This window comes from Vespa crabro, chromosome 4 (assembly GCF_910589235.1).
Source record: "Vespa crabro chromosome 4, iyVesCrab1.2, whole genome shotgun sequence".
In the NCBI taxonomy this organism is placed as follows: Eukaryota; Metazoa; Arthropoda; class Insecta; order Hymenoptera; family Vespidae; genus Vespa; species Vespa crabro.
Window position 1 is genome coordinate 6,035,713 of NC_060958.1, and position 25,303 is coordinate 6,061,015.

The 25,303-nt window shown below is 34.4% G+C and overlaps 1 protein-coding gene across 6 annotated transcripts in view; it reads right to left on the bottom strand.

The window, feature by feature from the left end:
• Positions 1-25,303, bottom strand: part of LOC124423318 (membralin-like) — a 59,531-nt gene that overhangs the window by 25,162 nt on the left and 9,066 nt on the right. For all 6 annotated transcript variants that reach the window (XM_046960910.1, XM_046960909.1, XM_046960908.1 and 3 more), the window contains exons 9-10: positions 21,226-21,309; positions 12,228-12,360 (exon numbers count right to left, since the gene is read on the bottom strand). In XM_046960910.1, coding sequence (XP_046816866.1) covers positions 12,228-12,360; positions 21,226-21,309 — 217 coding nt within the window. The remainder of the gene's footprint in view (positions 1-12,227; positions 12,361-21,225; positions 21,310-25,303) is intronic.

Here is a 25,303-nt window from a genome sequence, read left to right on the forward strand (position 1 = left end):
GACACGAAGATCGCTATCGTCCTCGTTTATTCTCATTAGTTCTTCATTATATACTTAAACTTAGCCAGTTACGGATGCGCAAGAATACATACACACATACACACATACAATATTTATTCGTTATTTTACATTTATCGTGGACGATAATACGATAAAACTTTGAATAAACAAACGGATCTCACTAATCTTTATATTTTCTCTTCTATTTTTTTGTTTTATTTGTATTATCTTCCCCTCCACCAAAAAATGGCGCGGACTATGATCTCGAGGATCAATACAATGGCTTGACATGCAATCGTCTTTAATAATTATCGCTGATTATTTTATATCTTTCTCTTTCTCTTTCTCCCCCTCCCTCTCTCTCTCTCTCTCTTTCGTTCTTTATTTTACTGGCGTTATCTCTGACTCACTAAACACGATAAATTAATTTTACATGCGCATAATTCTAAGAGATTTCCGAAAGATCATCGATCTTTCATAGCACGATTCGAGAAAATTATTCGAAACTGTTCAAACGTAAGACGTCAAGCTTCTTAATGCTCAATCGTCAATTAGAAAGCGCACAGCTTGGTCGCATTAAATTGCGATTAACAACGTCCAGCAAAGATGTCGATAGGATCATAAAGGGGGAGAAGGAAAAAAAAAGAGGAGAAAAAAGGAAAAAAAAGAAAAGACATCAAGAGAGGGAGAGAGGGAGAGAGAGAGAGGGAGGGAGGTAGAAAAAAGAAAAAAGAAAAAAGAGAAAAAAGAAAAAGAGAGAAGGAATAACTCAACACATCAGCTGTTGTGCGAGAAGCTCGCGTTCTCCTTTAGAACTTTTCCTTCATATTCGCTTGTTACCGATCAATTTACGTCTGGCGAAAGGAAAAACGTGAGTGGAACGAACGGTCTCAAAGGAACTGACGCTTCGTAATTGGGAATTTTCTTCTTCGGCAAAAGCCATCCTGAAAAGTCCAAAGAAGAATCTTCGAATATCAAAGGAAAATCCGAAGTATTCCATTCGCGACTCCTACTTCGCGAAAGATTCGGGAGACGATGTATGTACTTATGAGAATGAGGGATTCTTCTTCCCCGACACGAAGAAACGAGAAGGATATTACGAGAGAAATCAATTTTCGCTGACTTGTTTCGAGAACAAGGTCTCGCGATATATGTGTATGTGTGTGTGTGTGTGTGTGTGTGTGTGTGTATGCTACGAACTATAGTATATGACGTAATTTCTCATGTCTTCTCGATACTCTTGATTTTTCTGCCTTATAAATAAAATTATAATATACACACATTTACTAGATATATATATATATATATATATATATATATATATATACACAAACACACACACACATTATGTATTTTTTACGTATCATAAAACTACAAGACCAGGAACTTTCTTACGAACTAAACGAAAAGATTAGCCCGAAAAGTTGGGCAAAAGTATAATTGAAAATTTTTTTAAATCACCTAGAAAATTTTCATAATTCTCCTAGAAACTTTTGCCTTATATTCTGTAATAAAAAAAAAAAAGACATAAAAAAGAAGACAAAAACAATATATATATATATATATATATATATATATATATATATATATATATATATATATATATATATTATGATAATAACATTCGATTAATGCAAGAAGTAGAATTATATCCATATGAAATTTTTAAGCAAAAAAAAAGAGACAAACGAAAAATAAAAAGTAATAGGTGTATTGAAACGAGAATGAACATCTGTATATATACGTTGGTACTTTTGAAAATAACTTTCGCGAACGGAATTAAGAGAAATAGAGATAAATAGAAAGCAACAGAGAGAGAAAGGGAAAGAGAGAGAGCGAGAGCGAGAGAGAGAGAGACACAGAGGATCGTCAAGCTCTTCGGAAAAAGCATTTTTCTATGCACGGTTGACAGGCTGCTTAGTATTCCCGTCTGTATGCACGGAGTCAAGACAATTAATTATGTCCCCTTAATTATCTTACGGGGACTAATTTTCTATCCGCTGTTTACGATTAATCATGCGCCTTGTCGTGCGGCAAATACCGTATGGATGGACCACGAAAGCTCGAATGTATATTCGTTTCTGTGCAAAACGACGACACCACACGGCTGAAACGCGTCCCGCTACTCTTTCTAATAACATTAATCACCCCTCTTTCTCTCCCTCCCTCCCTCCCTCTCTCTCTCTCTCTCTCTCTCTTTCTCTTTCTCTTTCTACGTATCTTTGAATTTATCAAAAACACCTTCCTCAAGATTAAAATTACGATAAAAGAAGGAAAAAAAACAAAATTGTGGACGATCGTTCTTTTTTTTCGTTTTCTTATCCTTCCTAATTTTCTTTAATAGTAACACCAATTATTATCAAGAACCTAACGACCGTAGTCGTAAGTGATTATCTATTTACTTAAATGCGTGCATGTTTAACGAAATTCATTCGTTTTAATTAAATTTCACATCAGTGGATCAATATTTTATCATGAAAGATAACTAAAAAAAAAAAAAAAAAAAAAAGAAAGAAAGAAAGAAAGAAAGAAAAAAAAAAGGAGAAAAAACGAGAAAGAGAAAGAGAGAAGGGGAGAGAGAGAAATACTGGTTAGCTTAAAATCGAACGTTCTTACACTCTGTCGCAAGAACACTAGTTCTAACTTACCTAAATAATAAAAGGGGAGAGAGAGAGAGAGAGAGAGAGAGAGAGAGAGAGAGAGAGAGAGAGAGAGAGAAAGAAAAGAAAAGCATTGACCGATCGTATATAGACGGAACGCGAAAGGACGATTCGTGGAAAATGAAGTCTCTTTCGTCCGTCGGTGCCGGAGCCAGACTTCTGTTCGCCTTGGCGCCAGTCTGACGCTCCTTCGCTTTTAACACCCCACCTCTTTCAGCTTTCCCTCTTTACCTCCTCTTCTACAGCCTCCTAGATACCACCGAGATACCCGAGACGAGCGTGACACCCTGATTAAAACGCCAACTCTGAGGGGTATCGAGCTCCTAGGGTTCGCACTTTCCTTTTTTGTTCTCCACCTCCGCATCTCTCTCTCTCTCTCTCTCTCTCTCTCTCTCTCTCTCTCTCTCTCTCTCGCACACCTTCGCAATACTCTGTACGCGCCAAGTCCGGCTGAGGAAAGTAAATATGAGAAAGCGGACGAAGGACGGACGAACTAATTACACTTTTCCGAGGCGACCTTCCTCTTCTCTTTCTACAGCTTCACTATACTTCTACTCTAATACTTCCTTCTCTCGCTTCGACGATGAGAAACATATTTTGAAGTACCTAACAGAGGAGGGGTAGCTAGATATTCACGATTACTTTCTCGTATTCCCTCTACATTTTTAAAGCAACTTTTTCGTTACGATCCTAATCGATTTTTGCGCACCTTTTATACCAAGCATACTATAGGAAAAAATTGTACGAATATCATATACCACGATAATATACCCAGAGTAAATGACAGAGACAGAATGAAAGAGAGATAGTGGTGATAGAAGAGGGTGGTGATGGCGGGGGCGAGAGCGGGCGAGTCGAGCTCTCTTGGCAAGAAGGGATAATTCGAGAACATCGGCCCCGCCTGATGCGAAACACCGACGTGATGTGTTCCACGGATCGCGTTATACGGGTATAGCTGATGTTTGCACTGTAATTTTCCACCACCTAACTCGGTACCCCGCCGCTCAGCAAGCGTGCATTGCCGCCTGTGCGATCTCCCTTCTTCACCCTACCACCCACTCCCCTTACCTCCCCCCGCCACACACCACGTTCTCCTCCTTGTCCTACGGTCATAATGCTGAAATAACACCCCTGGCCTGCCAACACAACCCTCGCTCGCGTTCACGAGACTCTGTCCTACTGTTACCCCACTACACGGAGGATATATATATATACATACATATATATATACATACATACATACATACATACATACATATATATATATATATATATATATATATATATATATATATACGCTATATATCTCAACTACCAATACCTACACACACTTGCCTGTAGACACCGCGGCTCGCTTTATTTATATAATTGCTCAATAGCCTCAATTACGGACCTTATTCAATCATAATCATCCCCCGATGTTATTTGCGGACAAGCCCAGCTGATTGTAAGCACTCCGGCGCGCCACTTGTTACGGGCCGTCGACGCGTGACGTCGCCCGTCGCCAATCTCGTCGACGTCGACGTCGACTTCGTCCTCGTCGTCGTCGTCGTCGTCTTCGTCGTCTTCGACGTCGTCGACGTCTTCCTCTCCTTCTCGTTACGCATCAACGATCCTCATCTCTCTCTCTCTCTCTCTTTTTCTCATTCCACGAAACGATTTTCGCTTTTAAGAAATACAACAAAGATATCCTTCCCGAGAACGCCTTTTTAACTCGTTTATTTTCAAACGATTTAATGAAACTCGAAATTATACGAATATAAACATTATTTTCAAACAATTAAACGAAAATATTCGAGAATACAAGAATAAAGAAAAAAAGAAAAGAAAAGACCTAGAAATTTGCTTCGTTAAATAAAAAGTGTGTATATATTCAGACAGAAAGAGTGGATCTGTCGTAACATTGATGATCTCATGTGTACTAGTGGAAAGAAGACGAAAATCAGTAGGGGTGAAAAGAGGTTTTGGAAAAAGAAAGATATATAAAGAGAGAAAAAAAATATATATATAGAGAGAGAGAAAGAGAGAGAGAGAGAGAGAGAGAGAGAGAGAGAGAGAAAGAGGCACGTGTCTCCTAATACCCAGCTCTCTACGTTAGTCAGCCAAGCGGAATACCGAAGAAGGGTGAGTTGGCCCTTCGTCGGCTGAAATGGTAGCAAACGTGCGTTATCTGGTTGCTAGAAAGGAGCCAGGACTACGTTAAGGATCTAAAGTAAAGTGCAGATCTCCCTTCCCGTTCACCTTTCCCATCTAAACTCAGTGACACCTAAAACCACCGGTGTGTCTACGTTTACGTCGTCTACGTTATCGTCGTTCTTTCGTCTTCACTGCCATCTTTAACGACGACCTTCGAACTCAGTCCGATGTCGATTTGATAATACGTACTGTCAACGACGATATGACCGCAGACGTCCAGAAAAATAACGCTGACTCAACGTCGCCATTTTCTTGATCTTTTTAACATGGAAAATTCTACGTTCTTTCAAATGCGAGCTCGTGTAATAATTCGCTAATAATAATTACGTTTGTTGTACGGATATAAATGAGAGAGAGAGAGAGAGAGAGAGAGAGAAGAGAGGAAAAAAAGAAGAAATGAGAAATAAAAAAAGGGAAAGAAGAAAAGTAAAACAAATATACGCGATATAAGTGATCAATTATGAATCTTTATAATCGTATACATATATACATATGTGTGCGTTTGAAAAGGATTAATGCCATTTCCTATATACAAATCGAATACGATTTGATTCGTAAGAAAAAAACTTATATACATACATATATAATAAATACATTATATACATACATATAAATATATATATATATATATATATATATATATATATATATATCGATAAGGAGAATAATTTTTCGTAAGATTAACTCTTTCTAAATATTTCCCCGACCGACTGCAACTTACGATAACAATCCAAACACAATAGTATTAATAATGCGAAGCCATTTGCATCCCCTTTTCCGTACCTACTCTTTCATTCCCTCTATCTATCTATTATACCCACGATCGATCATTTTCCTTCGAGTGTACGAGACAACGAAACACTCGTTCGACAACTTTCCACGTTAGTTTCGTTCGAACAAACTTTCGAGAAAATAATGATAATGATGATGATGATGATGATGATGATGATAATAATGATGATGATGACGATGTTGATGATGATGATGATGATGATGATGATGATGTTGATGATGATGATGATGACGACGAAAACAAAAATTCTACTTCCTTTCCGTGGGAAATTTAAAATCCCTATGATACGATAAAGCCGCAACGTCTGTTCCTCCCTTCGCTTCATTACCCACAATTCACTGTTTGTTAACCAGGCCTCGATCGATCACTCGCACTCGCTCTCTCTCTCTCTCTCTCTCTCTCTCTCTTTCTCTCTTTCTCTCCTCTCTCTCTCTCTCTCTCTCTCTCTCTCTCTCTCTCTCTCTCTCTCTCTCTCTCTCTCTCTCTTTCTCTCTCTTTATACCGTCTCTCCAACACATTTCGGGCATATACGAATTTCAAATATATATTCGATTCAATTGCAGGTAGAAATCTTTTCATCGTTGACAACAATTACAACAACGACTACGACAACTATTACAATATTATAAAACGCATTAGTTTCTATATTAACGAACTTAAATATTTATTTTTTCAATTCTTATATAAGAGGTAATAAATATTTTTTTTTATCTATATCCTATATGCACAATCCATTATATACAAATGTTCTTTGTTATTTAAAAATTAATTCGATGAACATTGTATTATATACGTATATTCGAAAACAAACAAAAGAAAAAAAAGACAAACAACAAAATGAAAACAAATAGAAAAACAAAAACAAAAATCCTAAGAGACGCGAGTTCGTAACTTCTAAGCTACCATGAACGTTTATCGTCAAAGCACTTTTCTAATTGTTTTCAATGACGCACGCAGGCCCATTCAAGCGTATGTAGCGAGTACACACGTATGTATGTATCTATGTATGTACGTATTTATGTATTTATGTATGTACATATTTATGTATCTATGTACGTATGTATGTATGTATATATATATGTATGTATGTATGTATGTATGTATCTATGTATCTATATACATATGTATGTATCTATGTATCTATATACGTATGTATGTATCTATGTATGTATCTATGTATCTATATACGTATGTATGTATCTATGTATGTATCTATGTATCTATATACGTATGTATGTATCTATGTATGTATCTATGTATGTATCTATGTATGTATCTATGTACGTATGTATGTATGTACATATGTGCGTAAAGTGTGGATAGCGACCCTTTTAAATCGTCGAACAAATGGATGAAACTCTTACCACGGTTGAGGTTTTAACCTGTCGAGCCTGTAGAAGCAATTGCTTGATTGCGTTTATCCTCGGCCGTTTCGAAGAAATAAAATCGTATCGCGGAGTCTGTTCTCTCTTTCTCTTTCTCTTTCTCTTTCTCTTCCCTCCCCCTCTCTCTCTCTATCTATCTCTCTCTTTCTTTTTCCCACTTTTTTTCTTTCTCTCTTTCTCATGCTCATGGGCCATCTTAAAAGAGCCCTTTTAACGTTCTCTCGTTGATTCTCACGATACAGAATGAAGTAGAAACTTTAGCTAAGACAAAATCTAAAAGAATAGAACACAAAGAAACTCCGTGAACACTTAAAACAGATCGAAAGACGGTGAAGATGGTGAGGAGAGAGAGAAAGAGAGAGAGATACATGTGCATGTAGTAAAAAATGTAATACAAATATTCGACTTTTTTTTACCTTTCTTATTTTTTCTTCCCCTTTTCTTGTTTTTTCTCTAGACCGAGTAGAATGTTCCAAGAAAATGAATACAACTTATATATATATATATATATATATATATATATATATATGCATCGAGAATTATAATAGAATACTTAATAACGTCAACCTACATTCAAAAGAGAAATATTGAAATATTTATGTCGCTCAACTGCGCGCGTGCAATTGCATAAGAAAAAGTACAAGGAGAGGGCGGAGTGAGGGGGAAGGGGAGGGGGGAAGAAAGAAAAAAGGAAAAGAAAGGAAGAAAGAAACAACTGAACGAAACAAAACAAAACAAAACAATTCATGAAATTAACAAACTAAAATAGGATATCTCCACGCTAGGCCGTTAACGGAAAGTAAAATGCATGTAAGCGTGTAACTCTAACGTGGATCCAACGAGAAAGAGAAAAGAGACGTAATTAAACGTAAACATTGCATCGGACGCGTGCATTCATTCCGTGAAAATGTCACGGTTCGTTCGTTCGTTCGTTCGTTCGTTCGTTCGTTCATTCGTTCCTGTTCATCGTAAGAACTCGAGATTATTCGAAGCTCGTATTCGTTGAGAATGCCTACGAATTGATACAAAAATAGAGAACGCATTGTAAATAGTATGAGATTCGCACGTAAACGTGAGAAATAATATATATATATACACATATACATATACATATACATATACATATACATATATATATACATATACATATACATATACATATACATAACATATACATATACTCATTCTCTCTCTCTCTCTTTCTCTCTCTCTCTCTTTCTCTCTCTCTCTTTCTCTCTCACTCTCTCTTTCTCTTTCTGCCATTCGCAAAGAGAGGTCCGACACTTCAGATTGAATGATTGGCACCTCGATTCGTTATCGTCCTACTTCTGTTGAAACACGCACGTTAAAATAAAATTTAAATCTGGTATATTCGAAATATTTGGATAACGAAAACGCGCTTTAAAGGGAGGTGATGATACGGAGGAGAGAAGTGAGTACAAGGAGTAGGAGGGGAGGAGGAGAAGGAGACTCATAGAGAGATTCCAATTGTAATAGAATTATTATTTCATGTTATTTCATTCGAACGCCTTAAACGTAGTAGTTTCTTTTTGTTTGTTTGTTTCTTTCTTTCTTTCTGTTTTTCTTTTCTTTTCCATGTTTTTTTCATTCATTTTTCTTAACTCACGCATACTTTTGTTCGTAAGATTATTTTCATAATAAAAGATAATCGTAAAAAAGTAAATCGTAAAATAGATAATGAACTTCTTTGAATGATTTCTTTCGAGGATTGGTAAAGCTAGAAAACGAAGAAAAAACATAGAAAGAGAAAGAATGTGTATGTTTGTATATATGTATGTGTGTGTAAGAGAGAGAGAGAGAAAAAGAGAAGAACGAACTTGAAAAAACTTCCTATTCCGTTTCCTATGAAACTAACATGAAAATACGTAAGTTTAGGTTGAATGCTTGCGTGTATCAGGATAGAACACGATCATCGAAACTTTCAGTAGAAACTATCGTTTCCCTTCGAGCGATATCCATTCGACTGCATAGCAAGTATCCTTTTTCCTCTATGTGCGAAACCAAAACCGATGGTTATCCTTGGAGTACCATCTAGATTTTACTTTTCAGATTGTCGAACGGTGCTGATACGTGAAAAGGTAGATAGCTGTAGATACCCTGGAGGGTTTTACTCGTATTTGAAAAAGATATAATGTATTTGATTCTATGTAAGGATTTAATAGTATAGATATTAATGATCGAGACATGTAGAATAATAAAAGAAATAGAAGAGCAAAAGAAAAAAAAAAAAAATATATATATATATATATATACCTATTAAAAATCAACGTAAGAGACAAATAGAGAAAAAGAAAGAGAGAGAGAGAGAGAGAGAGAAAATATTCATAAAATACTTTCTAATTTTATATCCGACGATTTAGGAAACAATAATTTCAATAATTCGAGAACGATAGTTCCGTTAATCTCTTCGTTGTTCGTTCTGATCGTGAAGGGATTTAGATTATAAAGAGAGAGAGAGAAAGAGAGAGAGAGAAAGAGAGAGGCAGGGGTAGGGGGAGACAGAAAGGGAGAATAGGAATACGGAGTTATCGGCTAAACCGCATGTAAACGGAAGTCGGTCTTCTAATTAAAACCGGATGACCCATGGAAACAGCCGGTCTGGTGGTATTCAACTGTGGTCTCCTACCTCTCTCTCTCTCTCTTTCTCTCTTTCCCTCCTTCCCTCTTTTCTCTCTCTCTCTATCTCTATCTGTATCTCTATCTCTCGTTGAATCCAGAAGCAGATACTATCTAGTAGCCGGCAAGAAAGCAAGATTATCATAGCGAACAGTGTGTGAATTAACTTATCGATAATACCAAATGTCTTTGCAATTTTCGAACATTCTTAATCGACGTTTTAAAATACGTTACACGTTTAACTACGACTACGTTAATTACAACCAAACGAAATTTTATCAACGTACGCGAGTGAAATTAATCGACCCTTTGGTAAGTGAAAAAAAAAATTAATAAATTTTATTAATTATTCCAACAATTAAATTTCAACCGAACTTACTTATCTATCATCTTAGAACATTTCAACGATCCCCGTTAAATACGATATCCAATCTAATCGATGATGAATAATAAGAAATATGTACGTTGTATATAAATTGAATGTAAATTTATTTTTCCAAATGATGTTAATAATGATTTATTGAATTACTTCCTTTTCCTTCAGTAGATCAAGCAAATTTTCTCTTTCGGTTGAATTCGATTGACGGAGAAGGAATAAGATTAATCTTTTTTTTTTTTTTTTTTTTTTTTTTTTTTTTTTTTTTTTTTTTTTTAAGAAAAGAAAAGAAAAGAAAAAAGCCTAAATCATAAGGCTGCATAAAAGTGTCGAAAAAAATTAATATTGACATTTCAAATAAAATCGTGGAACGTAAAAGTGGAGTTTTGTGGTGAAAAGAAAGGAAAAAAGAAATTGTAAAAAAGAAGAAGAAGAAAACGATCATGAAAATATTCACTAAATAGCAAAAAAGAAGAAAAGTATATCTTTCATTCGTTCAACCAAAAGTCCATCTCGTTCGTTCTAATTCTATAGTGAAACATCAACGACCCGGTGAATGTTGTTTAATCGTTTTCTAACGTCTCTAATGTATCGTGCGATTGTAACGCTTTGTTCAAACGAGCATAGTCGAGATAGAGAATAGCTATGAGAAGTAGAGATACTCCGACGGATCTCTCGATTCACACTCTCAGTACGTGGTAGGTATATCTAAAGTACATCGAGCGTAAAGTCCGAAACTGTCCTCTTCCCATTGAACGACCACCGAACGCTAGCTAAGTTATCGTAGCTACCTCCTCTTTCGTGCAAGATCAATGATTTTCATTTGGGATCACTGAATTTAAACGTATCGACGCGCTTTCACAAAGTAAATCTTCGAAGTTCAAAGAAACAACACCAACGACATAAATTTTCATTCAATTATAAATAACAAAATATTATATATATATATATATATATATATATATATATATATATATATATTATATAAAATTATTATATTTCATTTAATTATAAATATAAAAAAAATTGATGTCTTAATTTTGTTCGAAATAAAGCGATACACTTCGAAAGGAATCGATAACGTAAGTAAAAAAGAAAAAAAAAGGAAGAAGAAGAAGAAGTAGGTATAAACAAGAACAACAATTATAATATCTAAAGACGAGATACAGTTCATTAAATAACTATGAAGATGGTGTACCTAAAAAAAAATAAATAATAAAAAAAAAGAAAGAAAGAAAAACAACGAAAGAAAAAAAGAAATAAAAGAACAAAAAAGAAAAAGTAGACATATACAACGAGTAAAAATTATAATATCCACACACAAGTTCTTAATAATCTCTAATAAGAGTCTCTTCTCTCAACAGCGAAACAAACCAAGAAACGTTTAACAAAGGAGACTAGAATAAGGACACTTTGATCATTTTGGTTTTAGCCTGTTCAAGAGCCGAAGAATATAATAGAGAGAAAGAGGAGGAGTAAGAGGAGGAGGTAGAGGAGGAGGAAGAAGAGGAGGTGGAGGAGGAGGAAGAGGAACAAGGTAACCGAGTCTACGAACGCTCCAACGGCTTTCCGGGAAACAGTTTAATCCTTTTTAATTAAATGCTCCTTCGATCATCCTGCCTCTAACCCCCATGCTTCTACGCACTATACTAACGCTGCTTTCTCTCTCTCTCTCTCTCTCTGTCTCTATCTATCTCTCTTTCTCTCTCTTTCTCTCTATCTATCTATCTATCTCTCTCTCTATCAGGTTTTTCCAGATCCTTTATCTCTTTTTCTTATCGCTCGGGAAACTTTCTTTTACCAACCGTTTACGTTCTTAAAACCTTAACGGTTCACTTTCGTAACGTCGATTCGAGATTAAATATGTAAATATATAAACATCGTACGATTTTACGAGCATATAGATATAACTATGCTATACTATATATATATATATATATATATATATATATATATATATGTCTTGAACGAAATAAATAGAACGATGGTAAAATAAACGATATATGAAAGATATTATTTACGAGTTAGAACGTACGTACATAAATACGTAAGATACGATATGAGATATTTTACTTGATATTTACTTGATACTTGGATATATCCCCCTCCCTCTCCTCTCTCTCCTTTTCTTATTTTCTGTTATACATACAACATATATATATTTTATCTCTTTTCCTTACCTTAACCAATGTCTTTTCGTAACAGCGGTGTGGCAACATATAGCATCGTACTGATCGGCTATCCAAACTATCAATATGATGTAAAATGCAGTGGTGGTGTCGTTAAAGAACTCCGACATTATTGCTTCCATACCTGTAATACATATAAACAAACTTATTTATGTATATCTATCAATTATATATACACACACACGTATACATACATATACATCCGAATCACAAAAATCAAATTAAAACTATGTTGTTCCTTCGACTATTTCGACGAACTTTACTAAGAAAAAAAAAAAAAATAATAAAATAAAGAGAAAAGAAAATAAAACGAAACTTTTACGATGCTTTACGACTTCGTCTGATTGTCTCTCACAGGAGAGAAGACGAAGAGAAAAATAAGAAAAAAGAAAAAAGTTCCCTTTCGTATACGAAAAGAATGAGAAAAAAGAGTAGAAACGAAAGTGACTAATGATCCTATGCTGTTAAGTTTATAAGACTCGATGCCACCCTCTTCTTAACCATCTCTCTCTCTTTCTCTCTCTCTCTCTCTCTCTCTCTCTCTTTCTCTCTCTTTTTCTCACTGGTTCTCTCTCTCTCTTTCTCTCTCTTTTTCTCACTGGTTCTCTCTCTTTCTCTGTACTTTCTTCCACTACAACAATAATCTTCTCTCTTCCGAATGAATATGACTTTCGTTATAATCAAAAACTTACGCGTCGGCCCGTACTTGATCATTCGTCTATCTCCGAAACGTTGAATAAAATTAATCCTATTAACGCCATACACAGATCTATCTACATACATAATATTTCAAATCGCATATTTCCGAATTAATCTAATTGAATTTTCTCATCGGGAAAATCATCTTCATGCATTCGCTAAACACGCATAAACAAATATTATGCATTATTCAATCTTATTTTAAAATAATAATAAACAGTTAAAATATGTATCTATGTATTGATTAATTAAATATGTATTAGCATATAAATTATATATGATTATTCTTTAAGAAAGAAAAGAAAAAATAAAAAAAAAAAAAAGAATAAAAATAATAATCGACTATTACATTGCAGACAATTAACAAAAAAATTCTTAAGGTTAATTATTATTATTATTTATTTTTTTTTTTTTGAATATAGAAAACAAAAAGCAATACGACAAAGAGTTTGAAAAATTCGTAAAGTTAATTATTTTTTTTTTGGAATTCATTGAAAAAAAAAAAAAAAAAGAAAGAAAGAAAAGAAAAGAAAAGGAAAAAGCCACGCTATAGCATTTTCGTGAAATCAAAAGTTTAATAATAAAAGACGACCTTAATCATGACAAACTCGAAACAATTCGTGTACGAAACGTATAATCGATACTCTCCCTCTTTCCCTCTTTCCCTCTCCCTCTCTCTCTCTCTCTCTCTCTCTCTCTCTCTCTCTCTCTCTCTCTCTCTCTCTCTGTCTCTCTCTTTATGTGTGTGTGGCGATCGGGTGCTATCGAAGATTCGTTCGAGCGCGAGTTTGCGCTGCTATTAATCGAATAGTTTCCACGCAATTAAAAGTCCGACACATGGCTACCACGCGATTCGTTGTGTTTTCGTGATAAAATATTATACGCGAGCTTTCCGTTATGTGCATTAAAACGAGACGATACATGACTCGATGGCGATGGCGGCGTTGGCTATGGCGATGGCGATGGCGATGGCGATGGCGATGGCGGCGGAGGTGGAGGTGGAGGTGGCGGAGGCGGTGGCGGAGGCGGTGGCGGAGGCGGAGGCGGTGGTCACACGCGTATACTCGTTTTTATGTCCGTGCGAAAACGCACATCGAGCCACTCTTAAATCTCAACGTTGTTACACCGAGTCGATTACGATTCGTTGCAATTTAAATTATGAGATAACTGGCTCGATTACACTCTATATCTATCTTTCTATCTTTCTCTCCTTTTTTTCTCTCTTTCTCTCTCTCTCTCTCTTTCTTTTTCTCTGCCTCTATTTCAACATGAATCCTGCTTAACTTATTAACTTTTTACAAATAATATTTGTTCATATGTATGTACATATAAAAAAAAAAAAGAAAAAAAAAAGAAAAAAAAAAGAAAATTATATAACGTTTGTACGCAATTGAAATTGTGAAGATGAACTTTACTGCAGTCAATCACTCAATCTCTCTCTCTCTCTCTCTCTCTCTCTCTCTCTCTCTCTTTCTCTTAATCAGTTATCTGTTAAAAAAAAACTTTTTTTTCTACAATTTATACTATAATTATAACTTGTAGTAAAAAAAAAAAAAAAACATTGACTCATGAATATGAACCAACTGACAATTATTTGTGTCGGAAAAAAACAAAAAAAACAAGAAGAAACGAAATAAGACATATACATACTTGTCTGAGTTAACTAAATAATTAATTTCTACGACGTTAATTCAATGTGTATCTTGAAACAAATGAATAATTGATGGAGATATTAAATTAGAAAAAAAAAAACAGAAGAAGCCGAACGTGACGAATGCCTACGGATTTTTTCATCGAGTCTTTTTTTCAAATTAAACGAAAAAAAAAACTATTTCAAATAAATCATCAATATTTATAATAAAATATCGATTTGTAATATGAGTAAAGTAATCCTAACGTAATCCTGCGGCAAGCAATCCTGATACATAATTATTTATACCGATATCATTTGTTTTACAAAATGCTTAATATTACTTAATAAAAATACTAACTGAATAAAAGTACTGAAGAAAAAAGAAACGAGATAAAAAAAAGGAGGGAAGAAAAAACCGACGAGAAAGAAGAGAATTTAACAAAAGTACCGTAACGTAATACGTCCGATAGAATAGTGATTGTGTGAGTCGTACTATATCTAATGGCGTGTTTCCTAATGCATTGTAATGATATGGAAAGCCACGGGGGAGCACACGGAAATAATAAAAGAAGTACCGCCAGGGCGTGTCGTCGGCAGGTCACGAGAGTGTAAAACGAGTACCTAGGTACGTTGAAAAATACGCCGTCTGAAATGTGATTAATAACGCTCAGTATAAGTTGACAAGCTTGCAACTAACATTGACTTCTTAATTCCGTGCTACATGAAAGAAAAAAAAAAGAAAAAGAAAAAGAAAAAATATTTGCGACACGTAATACGTATATAAGGTACGTATATACGGCTCTTTCGATTTAGCTACGATAATTGAAAAAAAAATTTCTTTGAAAATCGTTTTACCTTAATTTTTTTAATCATATTCTATAACACGACAAACAAATTAATACACGCGCGTGTACTCACCACACACATACACATATGTTAAATTATTATTAAAGCACGTTTATATCGATCTTTCTATACAAATATAATTCAATTATACAAAATATTAATAATCGAATAAATACATATATCGATAATAAAATGAACGTAAAATTATTATATAAAAAAAAAAGAAAGAATAAATAAAAATAATAAATAATTTCCATCGCATATTAATAATTGAAAATTTGTTTCTCTCTTTTATTGATCGTTCTTCGCAAAAAAAAAGAAAAAGAGAAAAAAGGAAAAAGAAACTATGAAAAGTGATCGTCGAAGAGAGTCTCTTTCGAAGATTCGTTCTCCTGCAAAATATTATAGAAAGAGATAGAAAGAAAGAGAGAGAGAGAGAGAGAGAGAGAGAGAGAAAGAGAGAGAAAAAGACAAGGGTACAAAACGTATATTATGCGAGCTGTAGTAGGGTGGTAAGAATGACGGTGCTAGTGGATGAACGTAGTCGGAAAGAGGAGGATAAATGAGCCGGAGACTAAGGGCAAAACGTCGGATAATTAGTTTCTTGATCCCGAGACAGTAGGCGACACAAAACACGAAGAAAACGAGTATCTCTAAGAATTCTAATGTCACTACTGGTGTGTGACAACTGTCGTTCTTGTTCTTTGTCTATCCAAAATGTGTGTTGGCGACGTTACTTGGAAAAAGATTAAAAATGAATACAAATAACTTAATAACTTAAAAAGAAATATAGATAAATTGTACGTATTTACGAGTTTCTTATGTTAATAAATTAAAATCTTATAACAATTTATTCGTACATATCTAACTATCAAAAATACAAAACGTCGTTTAATCTCTGTAATATAGAAAAATGTAATAATTATTAGAAAACCTCTCGTCGAAGATTCGAGCAATTTCGTTGAATAATTTCCACAAATTACTGACCTAGCCTCAAATGTGAATCGAAACGTTCAATGTTCCTAGGCATTTTACAATGTTTATTTACGTTTAAGACCCGATCTCATCTATATCCTTCACGTTTCCTAGAACTTTATATAGGTACCTATTATCTCGAAAAAAAACAGTTTTAACGTAAATTATCTCTCTCTTTCTCTCTGTCATTCTTTGTCTCTCTTTCTCTTTCTATCTCTCTCTGTCATTCTTTGTCCCCCTCACCCTTCTCTCTATCTCTCTTGCTCTTTCTATAACATTATATAAATTTGAAGTCATACGCTCTAACACACACACACATATAGATTTTTGAAATATTATTATTATTTCTCACGATAAAATTAATTACATACATACATAGATACATTCGATGATTAATAAAATAATTACATACCTACGTACATAGGTATATAAATCATAATATTGAAAGTGATTTAAATGATAATAAAAAATAATTATTCATAACGTAATTATCCTAATTGTAATTATCGTAAATTATCCTAATGCTAAAGGAAAAATAATATAATTGTGTTAAATATTATTTAGGGTAAAAAAATATTTCCGAAGTCGTTAGTTCGTTCACGGGCATGAATTTCAAGAATGTCTTCATTTGAGATTCGATTAAAAATTGTGACATCGCGGGACATGAATCAGTTCTATATATCGAGTGTCTTCATGCCGAAAGGTCTTCCTTACGTCGGATAATGTCCGGATAATGCGCTCATTTAAATGCATGCTAGCCGAACATTACTTCATGTTGGTAAGCCAAGGGCTCGAACAAAGAAAGAGAGAAAGAAAGGAAGACAGACAGTCACACAGAAAGAGAGAGAGAGAGAGAGAGAGAGAGAGAGAGAGCCAAGTGTATTAGGTCTGATCACAATAATAGCACCCTTTTCTCTAGAAACTCTTCTTTTCCTTCATAAAGTACTTAACCTTTGGAAAGAGAGTACACTTATATCGAAGACGTAAAAAATCTTTTTCGATTTCGATTCGTCCATTAGAAATACGAAATTAACATACGACAACGTCTCGTATCTAACAAAAGTATAGATATTCTCATTTTGTAAATGTAAAAATATTTACCCATGATATATAGCGAATGTAACAACAAAAGCTTTTGTCTAAAGGAACGAGAAGGCTAATAATGTGGTTAATCAATGGTCGAGCTATGCCACCTTCTCTACGTTTACTACATTCCGACCGCTGACAATTTCGCAGGGACCTCGAAAATCAGCGCGATCTAATGGACATAATATTTCTCGTTGACCGGCCACGATGTCCTTTGAGTTCCATTCAAAGCTTGCCATAGAATATATACATACTATATATATATATATATATATATGTGTGTGTGTGTGTGTGTGTGTGTATGTATGTGTGTGCTATAATTTATATACCTAGATAGGAGGCGGTGGTATAACAGAATTATTTATTGGCCTAGAAATCGATATCTATTAAATATTTTTGAATAATACGAATATAATAAAAAAAGGAATATTATCATGTTTTCCAGTTTCTTAAATCAATTTAGTACAACGAGATATATATATATATATATATATATATATATATATATGTATATATATGTGTAACTTATATGAATCCATTATGTATGGGAAAAGCCGTATGCATGGCATTGCCGTTGCCATTACGTCCCATCAGAAACATATCCACACTTTGTTGATAGATATACCCAACCAACCCACGGTTCGTACAATTTTCTCGACAACTACGACCTATGACCACTCGAAATTCCATCAAGCATTTCCAACAACGGAAGCAACGATCCCAACAGCTCTACGTTTGACAAGCCTGTTTTCCTGCGTTTCACTAGCGGTCACCCTCGGTGTGGCCTTTACGTGCGAATAACGTTTTGCTTAGTTATTTTCATATGTATATATATATATATATATATATATATATATATATATATATATATATATATATACCATTCTCGAAGTTATACGAAATCCAGCAAACACAGTAGAATCTACCACCCTTTAACTCGATTTCAAATAAGAAGATATATATTATCATAACATTCATTTGTGTTTTTTCTCTTCTTTTCTTTCCTTTTTTTTCCCCCTTAAATATCAAAAAACAATCTCTATTGTGTTGTGTTCTAACATTTTCGATCAAAGGAAAAAAAATAAAAAAGATCGACAAGTTCGAAAAAAAAAAAGAAGCTACATAATTCCATAAGAAAATTTCACCAAAACTCAAGATCTTTGTTTTGTTAAATGGATGAAAGAGAAAACAATATAAAGAATGCGACACGTTGGTAGTACTCTTGAGAATGCGTTTACGGCATGTTGGATAGTCGATCATGCGTTACTAACGCGCTTTCCTGCCGGTTACTCTCCGGTTCTTTTGACATTCCATTATGCAAAATCGCTGTTCCCAAGCGGAAGTAAATGCTGAATGACGCGTAGACGATTTCACGGCGACGTTACATCGTCGGAACGCATCATTTCAGGCGTCGATTAAATCGTGATGTAAACTAAGTAATATATATACATACATATGTACATACACTCATACATATGTATATTTATTTAACAATGCAATAAAAATAAAACGGGGTAAAAAAAAAGGAAAAGAAAAATTTCACTGATCATCAATTATCCTATTTTTCTTTAAAATTTTCCTTAAAAAATTTTCCTTAAAAGATTACGATTTGATGGTATGTGTAAAAGACAGAGATAGAGAGATAGATAAATAGATAAAGAGAGAGAGGGAGAGAGAAACGTGCACGAATAAAATTATGTATACTTCTAATAGATATTTGCAAATTTTTCATTTTCAACCTGTTTGACGAAATCATGTCAAACAAAAATTTCACCTATTTCCCGATAAAAGAATAAATATATTATTTGCTTCTTGTTCCAAAAAATAAACAAAAAAAAAAAAAAGAACCATTATATCGATGTCGAATTCTATTTCTTTTACAATTCATTAATTCATTTATCAAAGTTTCCTGATCTCCATCCTCAAGTCAAATTTTATTTTCGTTCTATCGAAAGAAATTTCATACGTATGTACATATATCAATCGATTCTCCTATCGAAAGATCTTTCTTCTTGTAATAACAGATTGAAAAATGGAATAGTTTTATAAAAATGCATTTGGATGTTCTTGAAAACTCGTTAACATGCGTTCGAAGTACCACATGTGCAGTATGGCCAGTAAAAAGTGTAAAAAAAAAAATAAAAGAAAAAAGAGAAAGTGAAGATAAAGATTTGGTTGAGAAAGAAGGATCGAAGGAGGAAATCGCTAGGATTTTCAGAAAAGAAACTCAGAGAAGGATGACGGATGGAGGGCAGGAAGCGACACAGGAACCGGAACCTATTACTTCAGATAACAACTTCCCTGAGGCTTCCTTTCCTTTCCTTTCCTTTCCTTTCCTTTCCTTTCCTTTCCTTTTCTTTCCTTTTCCTACACGACTAACCCTTTAAACTCGATATACGCGTACACATATACTTTCACACATAGAAATAGAAATAGAAATAGAAATAGAAATAGAGAAAGAGAGAGAGGACTACACACTCTACGATCTCTGCAACCCGAATCCGGAAATTTAGCGCTCCTTTTGCCATTTTGCCGGCTCTCGTGCAACTGGTGGCCTCGCGATACCGTCGGACCATCCAAACGCGAGTAGAGAATTTTAGGATAAGCCAGTGAAAAGCCGACCAACGTATATACCAACGTATATAGATATTATATATATATATATATATATATATATATTTATCTACCTATCTACTACATTAGCATGTACTACGAAATCGAGATTTAATTTGATGCAAATCGGCTAAACGAGGGATAATAGAAATGAATTTCTATTTAAAACTAAATAATCCTAAAGGTACTTTTGAAAACTTTTTTTCTCCCGAAATAATGACTACTGCTTAATAAAATTTAAATTAAAGATTCAACGAGACATCGTTCGTACCTAATAAAAAGTCTAAATAAATACATACATATTAGATTCGTATTTACAAGTTGCAATATAAGAAGGAGTACGGAATGAATGAGTTAACGTTCAAACAGAAATGTTGAAATGGAAATTTGGGGACGGATCATCGAGAGTACGAGGACGAGGATAACGACGACTATAGCAATACACCGTTTGACGGCCTCTTCCTAAATGGACTTCGAGCGGGTTACCCAACTGTTGCGCCTTCATCAGAAATTTATGCAGAATCCTCGGTTAACCGTCCCGGCCAATCAGCTTTGTAACGAAGCTAACATCGTACCGACAAGGGAACGAAGAGAGTAGTCTCGGAACACACTGACGCTGTGATTTAGTAAAAAAGGAGACCTTAAATATTTCATTGAGCCCGTTTGAATGTGTATGTGTATGTGTATGTGTATGTGTGTGTAGTTGTATGTGTTTTTCGTTGTTGTTGTTCTTGTTCTTATTCTTCTTCTTCTTCTTCTTCTTCTTCTTCTTCTTCTTCTTCTTCTTCTCCTTCTCCTTCTCCTTCTCCTTCTACTCCTTCTTCTTCTTCTTTTTCCTCCTCCTCCACCTCCTTTTCAACTCGACAATGTCCAAAGTTAACTCGATTAAATGCCAAAAGTTACGACAAAACTTCCGTTAAATTTTCATCAGGATAACGAAATACTAAGAGAGAGAGAGAGAGAGAGAGAAAGAGAAAGAGACAGAGAAAGAGAGAGAAAGAGACAGAGAGAGTTTAATACTGGCTGAGTTCAAGTGAATATCAAAAAGAGAAGATAAGGAAAAAGAAGTTCGTTCGAATCGAAAGGACCTTTTTTTTATATATATCCTTTTCTTTTTCTTTGTCTGATTATACTCACCGACCAATGCCAGAATCACCGTTAAAAGGGATGCGGCTGGAAACGACACCGGCATGTTGAATTCCAACATTTGTAGAAGATCCACTGTAACAGAACGGAAACGTAATATCGATTAATGGGCTTCGGCGTAGCGTTCTAGTTGACGACAAGTATGCTCTCTTTTTCTGTCACTGTTTCGAAACAAAAAAACAAAAAAAAGAAAGAAAAGAAAAAAAAGAAAAAAGGGATACATACGGATGAAAATATTTTTCAAGGCATCGACATTATTTTTTTCTTTTTCTTCTTCTTCTTCTTCTTCTGCTGCTTCTTTTGTTATGTTTCCTTTTTTCTTTTTCTTTTCTTTCTTTTTTTTTTCCATTGCAACATTTTTATAAATAATTCATTATAAAGATTTCTTAATAAAGAAATACATTGAAACGATGAGAAACAGGTATGATAAATAAATAAATAAATAAATAAATAAAATACACGAGATAATGAAATGTAATCAGAATAAATGAGCTAACAAGATAACTATAAATATAATAAATGATTCATGATATCGTTGAAATACATAGAACGCGATGCTTCCGATGAAACATTATATCATCGACATCGCCGATGCCGCCCAAGCCCCGTCAGTATCTATGAATTTAATATTTATTAGATTTCCGGCGCGAAGATCTCGCCTGGCAGCAGGTTATTACGAAAGTGGAGCATTCTGGAGGCATCGAGGTCGAAGCGTTCAAAGAGACGGGGGACACTTCGAAACTCGATAAAAATTAATTTTAAAACTTTGTCAATCTTGATTTAAATTCTCTCAAAGTTCGTCCGTACGCCGTGATGGAACCAAAATCCGTACAGAGTAATTCTAGACGAACTAATACGTTGGTCGATGTATTTCTATCTCTATCTCTATCGCTCTCTACCTCTCCCTCCCTCTCTCCATTTCTCCCTCTCTCTCTCTCTCTCTCTTTGATCATCGAACGCACGACATTAAAAATGGATGAATAATAAGAAAGTAAGAACATTAAAAGATTTTACAAAATATAGACATGAGTTCAAAAGTTCCTAGGTAATTTTCAAAATCAATAATTACGCATTTCTTCCAAACTTTTTAGGCTAATTGTTTTTTTCTTCCTTTTTTTTCTTCCCCTACTCCCCTTCCCCAAAACGGTTCCAGAACATCTTTCAGAAGTTAGACTCTTGTAGTTTTAATAATCCGGGGAAATAAAGGGAAAAAGGTGGTTGAAATTAGATCAGCCTGAACAGTCTCGAAAAAGGGGAAATCTGAAAAATCACATACCAACTTTTGGCCCATCTAAAAACTTTTAACTCACCCTATTTATAAAAAGAAACAAATTAACGAGCTCATATGAGATAAAATAAAAAACGTTTCAATTGCGTTACGAACTGATGCATAAGTTTCTTTTGTTGATTTTCTCTCTCTCTCTCTCTCTCTTTCTATCTATCTATTTATTTATCTATCTATCTCTATCTATCTATCTATCTATATCTCTCTTTCTCTCTTTCTCTTTTCCATGCATCGTCGTCCCTGGTGTCCTTCTTTTTTACGATACGACCTGCATCGTCGGTTACAAATTTTCTCGACAGTCCTGGAGATTCAATGAATTTTAGATTTTAAGTTATCACCGACTAACTGCCGTTCCCCCGTTGGTTATTAAAAAAAACTCCATGGCGTCTTACTTCGTCCTCCCCTCCCCCTTAGTTATATACCACAACGATTTTCTACGATATAGCGACCACACTACTATCTCGTTTACGGCATACTAACATCTTTCTTTTCTTTTATCCTTTTTTCTCTGTTCTTTTTTCCTCCTTTTTTTTCCTTTTTTCTTTTTTTTTTTTTTTTTTTTTTTTTTTTTTTTTTAAGGTCAACAATATGCGCGTCCTCTTTGCTTCTAACTCCTCGCTCGCATACTTTTCCATGAAGATAATTCGAAAGAATTTGCAAAAGAAAATCGAAGAAAACATGCAAAGAACAAAAAAGAAAAAAGAAAAAAGAAAAAAGAAAAAGAAGAAGTAGAAAAAGGAAAGCGGGTTAAACACTCGACGAACATTCGCATTGATATCGATACACTCGAGACAATTATATATTTCGATTAGAGTTCGATGACACTAAGAAGTTTAATACAAAAGTCACGTTCCACATTTGCGCATCAAGTCATTGCTTTATCTTATCTTCCATGCCAACTCATATATGTTTGTTATTATTATTATTATTTTTTGTTACTATTATTATTATTATTTTATTATTATTATTATTATTATTATTATTATTATTATTATTATTATTATTATTATTATTATTATTATTGTTCTTCTTCTTTTTAATAACCTCTCTACATACATATAACATAGCACAGCACACACAAACAGGACAATATTTTCAATGTATATTCCATTTCTGTCATCGATCATAAAGATTTCAAGATATTCGAGTTTGTCATCGATCAATATTCAAGGTAATATCAAGATCATATCGATCTTCGAAGTAAAATAAAATATCTATATATCAACGAAATGATAACGAAAAAGGTGACTTTTTTACAAAGATTCGTACGGCTCGATCTGATAGAGAAAACAGATAGTAAAGCTTAAATTATAGGAAAATAATAATTCAAAGATAAGCATCGATGGGATATAGAAGATGGGAAAAACTTTGACAGAAATTGATTTTTAAGTGAAACATCCGAAATTCTAAGGATAGAACGCGGAGATAAAGAGATATATATATATATATATATAGAGAGAGAGAGAGAGAGAGAAGATCCAACGAACATGAGAGAAATAACGCCGATGTTTTTCCATGTAAATTTGTATTTCAAACGATTACCTTACGAAAATAGTCTTCCGTAATTTAACTGTTTAAACAACCAGACAATAATTTTTACATTCACTCTATGCTCTCTTAACTGCGTATAGGCCGCAACCACTAATTTCTCTCTCTCTCTCTCTCTCTCTCTCTCTCTCTCTTTCTCTCTCTCTCTCTCTCTCTCTCTCTCTCTCTCTCTCTCTCTCTCTCAATTATATATATATATATTATTTGAGTAATCTGTCTTTAGATTCGTTTGATGCAGCTCTCCATGCCACCCCCTGATGCGCTAACCATTTCATCTATACATAACTAATCTAAATCTATAATCACTATAATCTAAATCTACCCTAATCTGTTTATCATAAGTATTCATGCCTTAATCTTCTCTCTCTTTCTCTCTCTCTCTCTCTCTCTCTCTCTCTCTCTCTTTCTCTGCCATTTTTATTTCACCTACTTCCCTCCAAAACAAAATTAATAATTTATACACATATATAAACATATCTTTCGTTTTTTTCCTTCCTCTTCTTCTTCTTTTTTTCAGACTCGTAGGGAGATCATCCTAACGAAACAGAGCATCTCCGAAGCGCGTTAGTCAAACAAAATGACAAATTGAACATCCCCTTTTAGCCGGTCTTCTGGTTCAAAGATAAAGTCAAACGGTACGAAGGTACAAAGCGATATTCCAGGAAGTTGGCAGAAGCTTTGAAGAAGAAACTTAGTTCGGGGACGTACACATGCAGAGGCAGAGAGAGAGAGAGAGAGAGAGAGAGAGAGAGAGAGAGAGAGAGAGAGAGAGAGAGAGAGAGAGAGAGAGAGAGAGAGAGAGAGAGAGAGAGAGAGAGACAGAGAGACAAAGATAGCGATAGAGATAGAGACAGAGATAGCGATAGAGATAGAGACAGAGATAGCGATAGAGATAGAGATAGATAGATAGATAGATAGATAGATAGATAGATAGATAGATAGATAGATAGATAGATAGATAGAGAGAGAGAGAGAGAGAGAGAGAGAGAGAGAGAGAGAGCACATCTGATACCGAAAGGAAGGAAACGACAGAGAAGATATCGACTTAGAAGATACCTTTGCTCTCATGGATGTTTGTCGACTATCCTGTGAACTTGCTCGATTTTGCCAAGGGTCAAATTTATGTGTAACCAGGGACAAACGGTTCTATATCCTGCAAACAATCAAACTCTCTTTTTTCTTCTCTTATATATATATATATATAGATAAATTTAACTGTAAATAGTAAATATATAT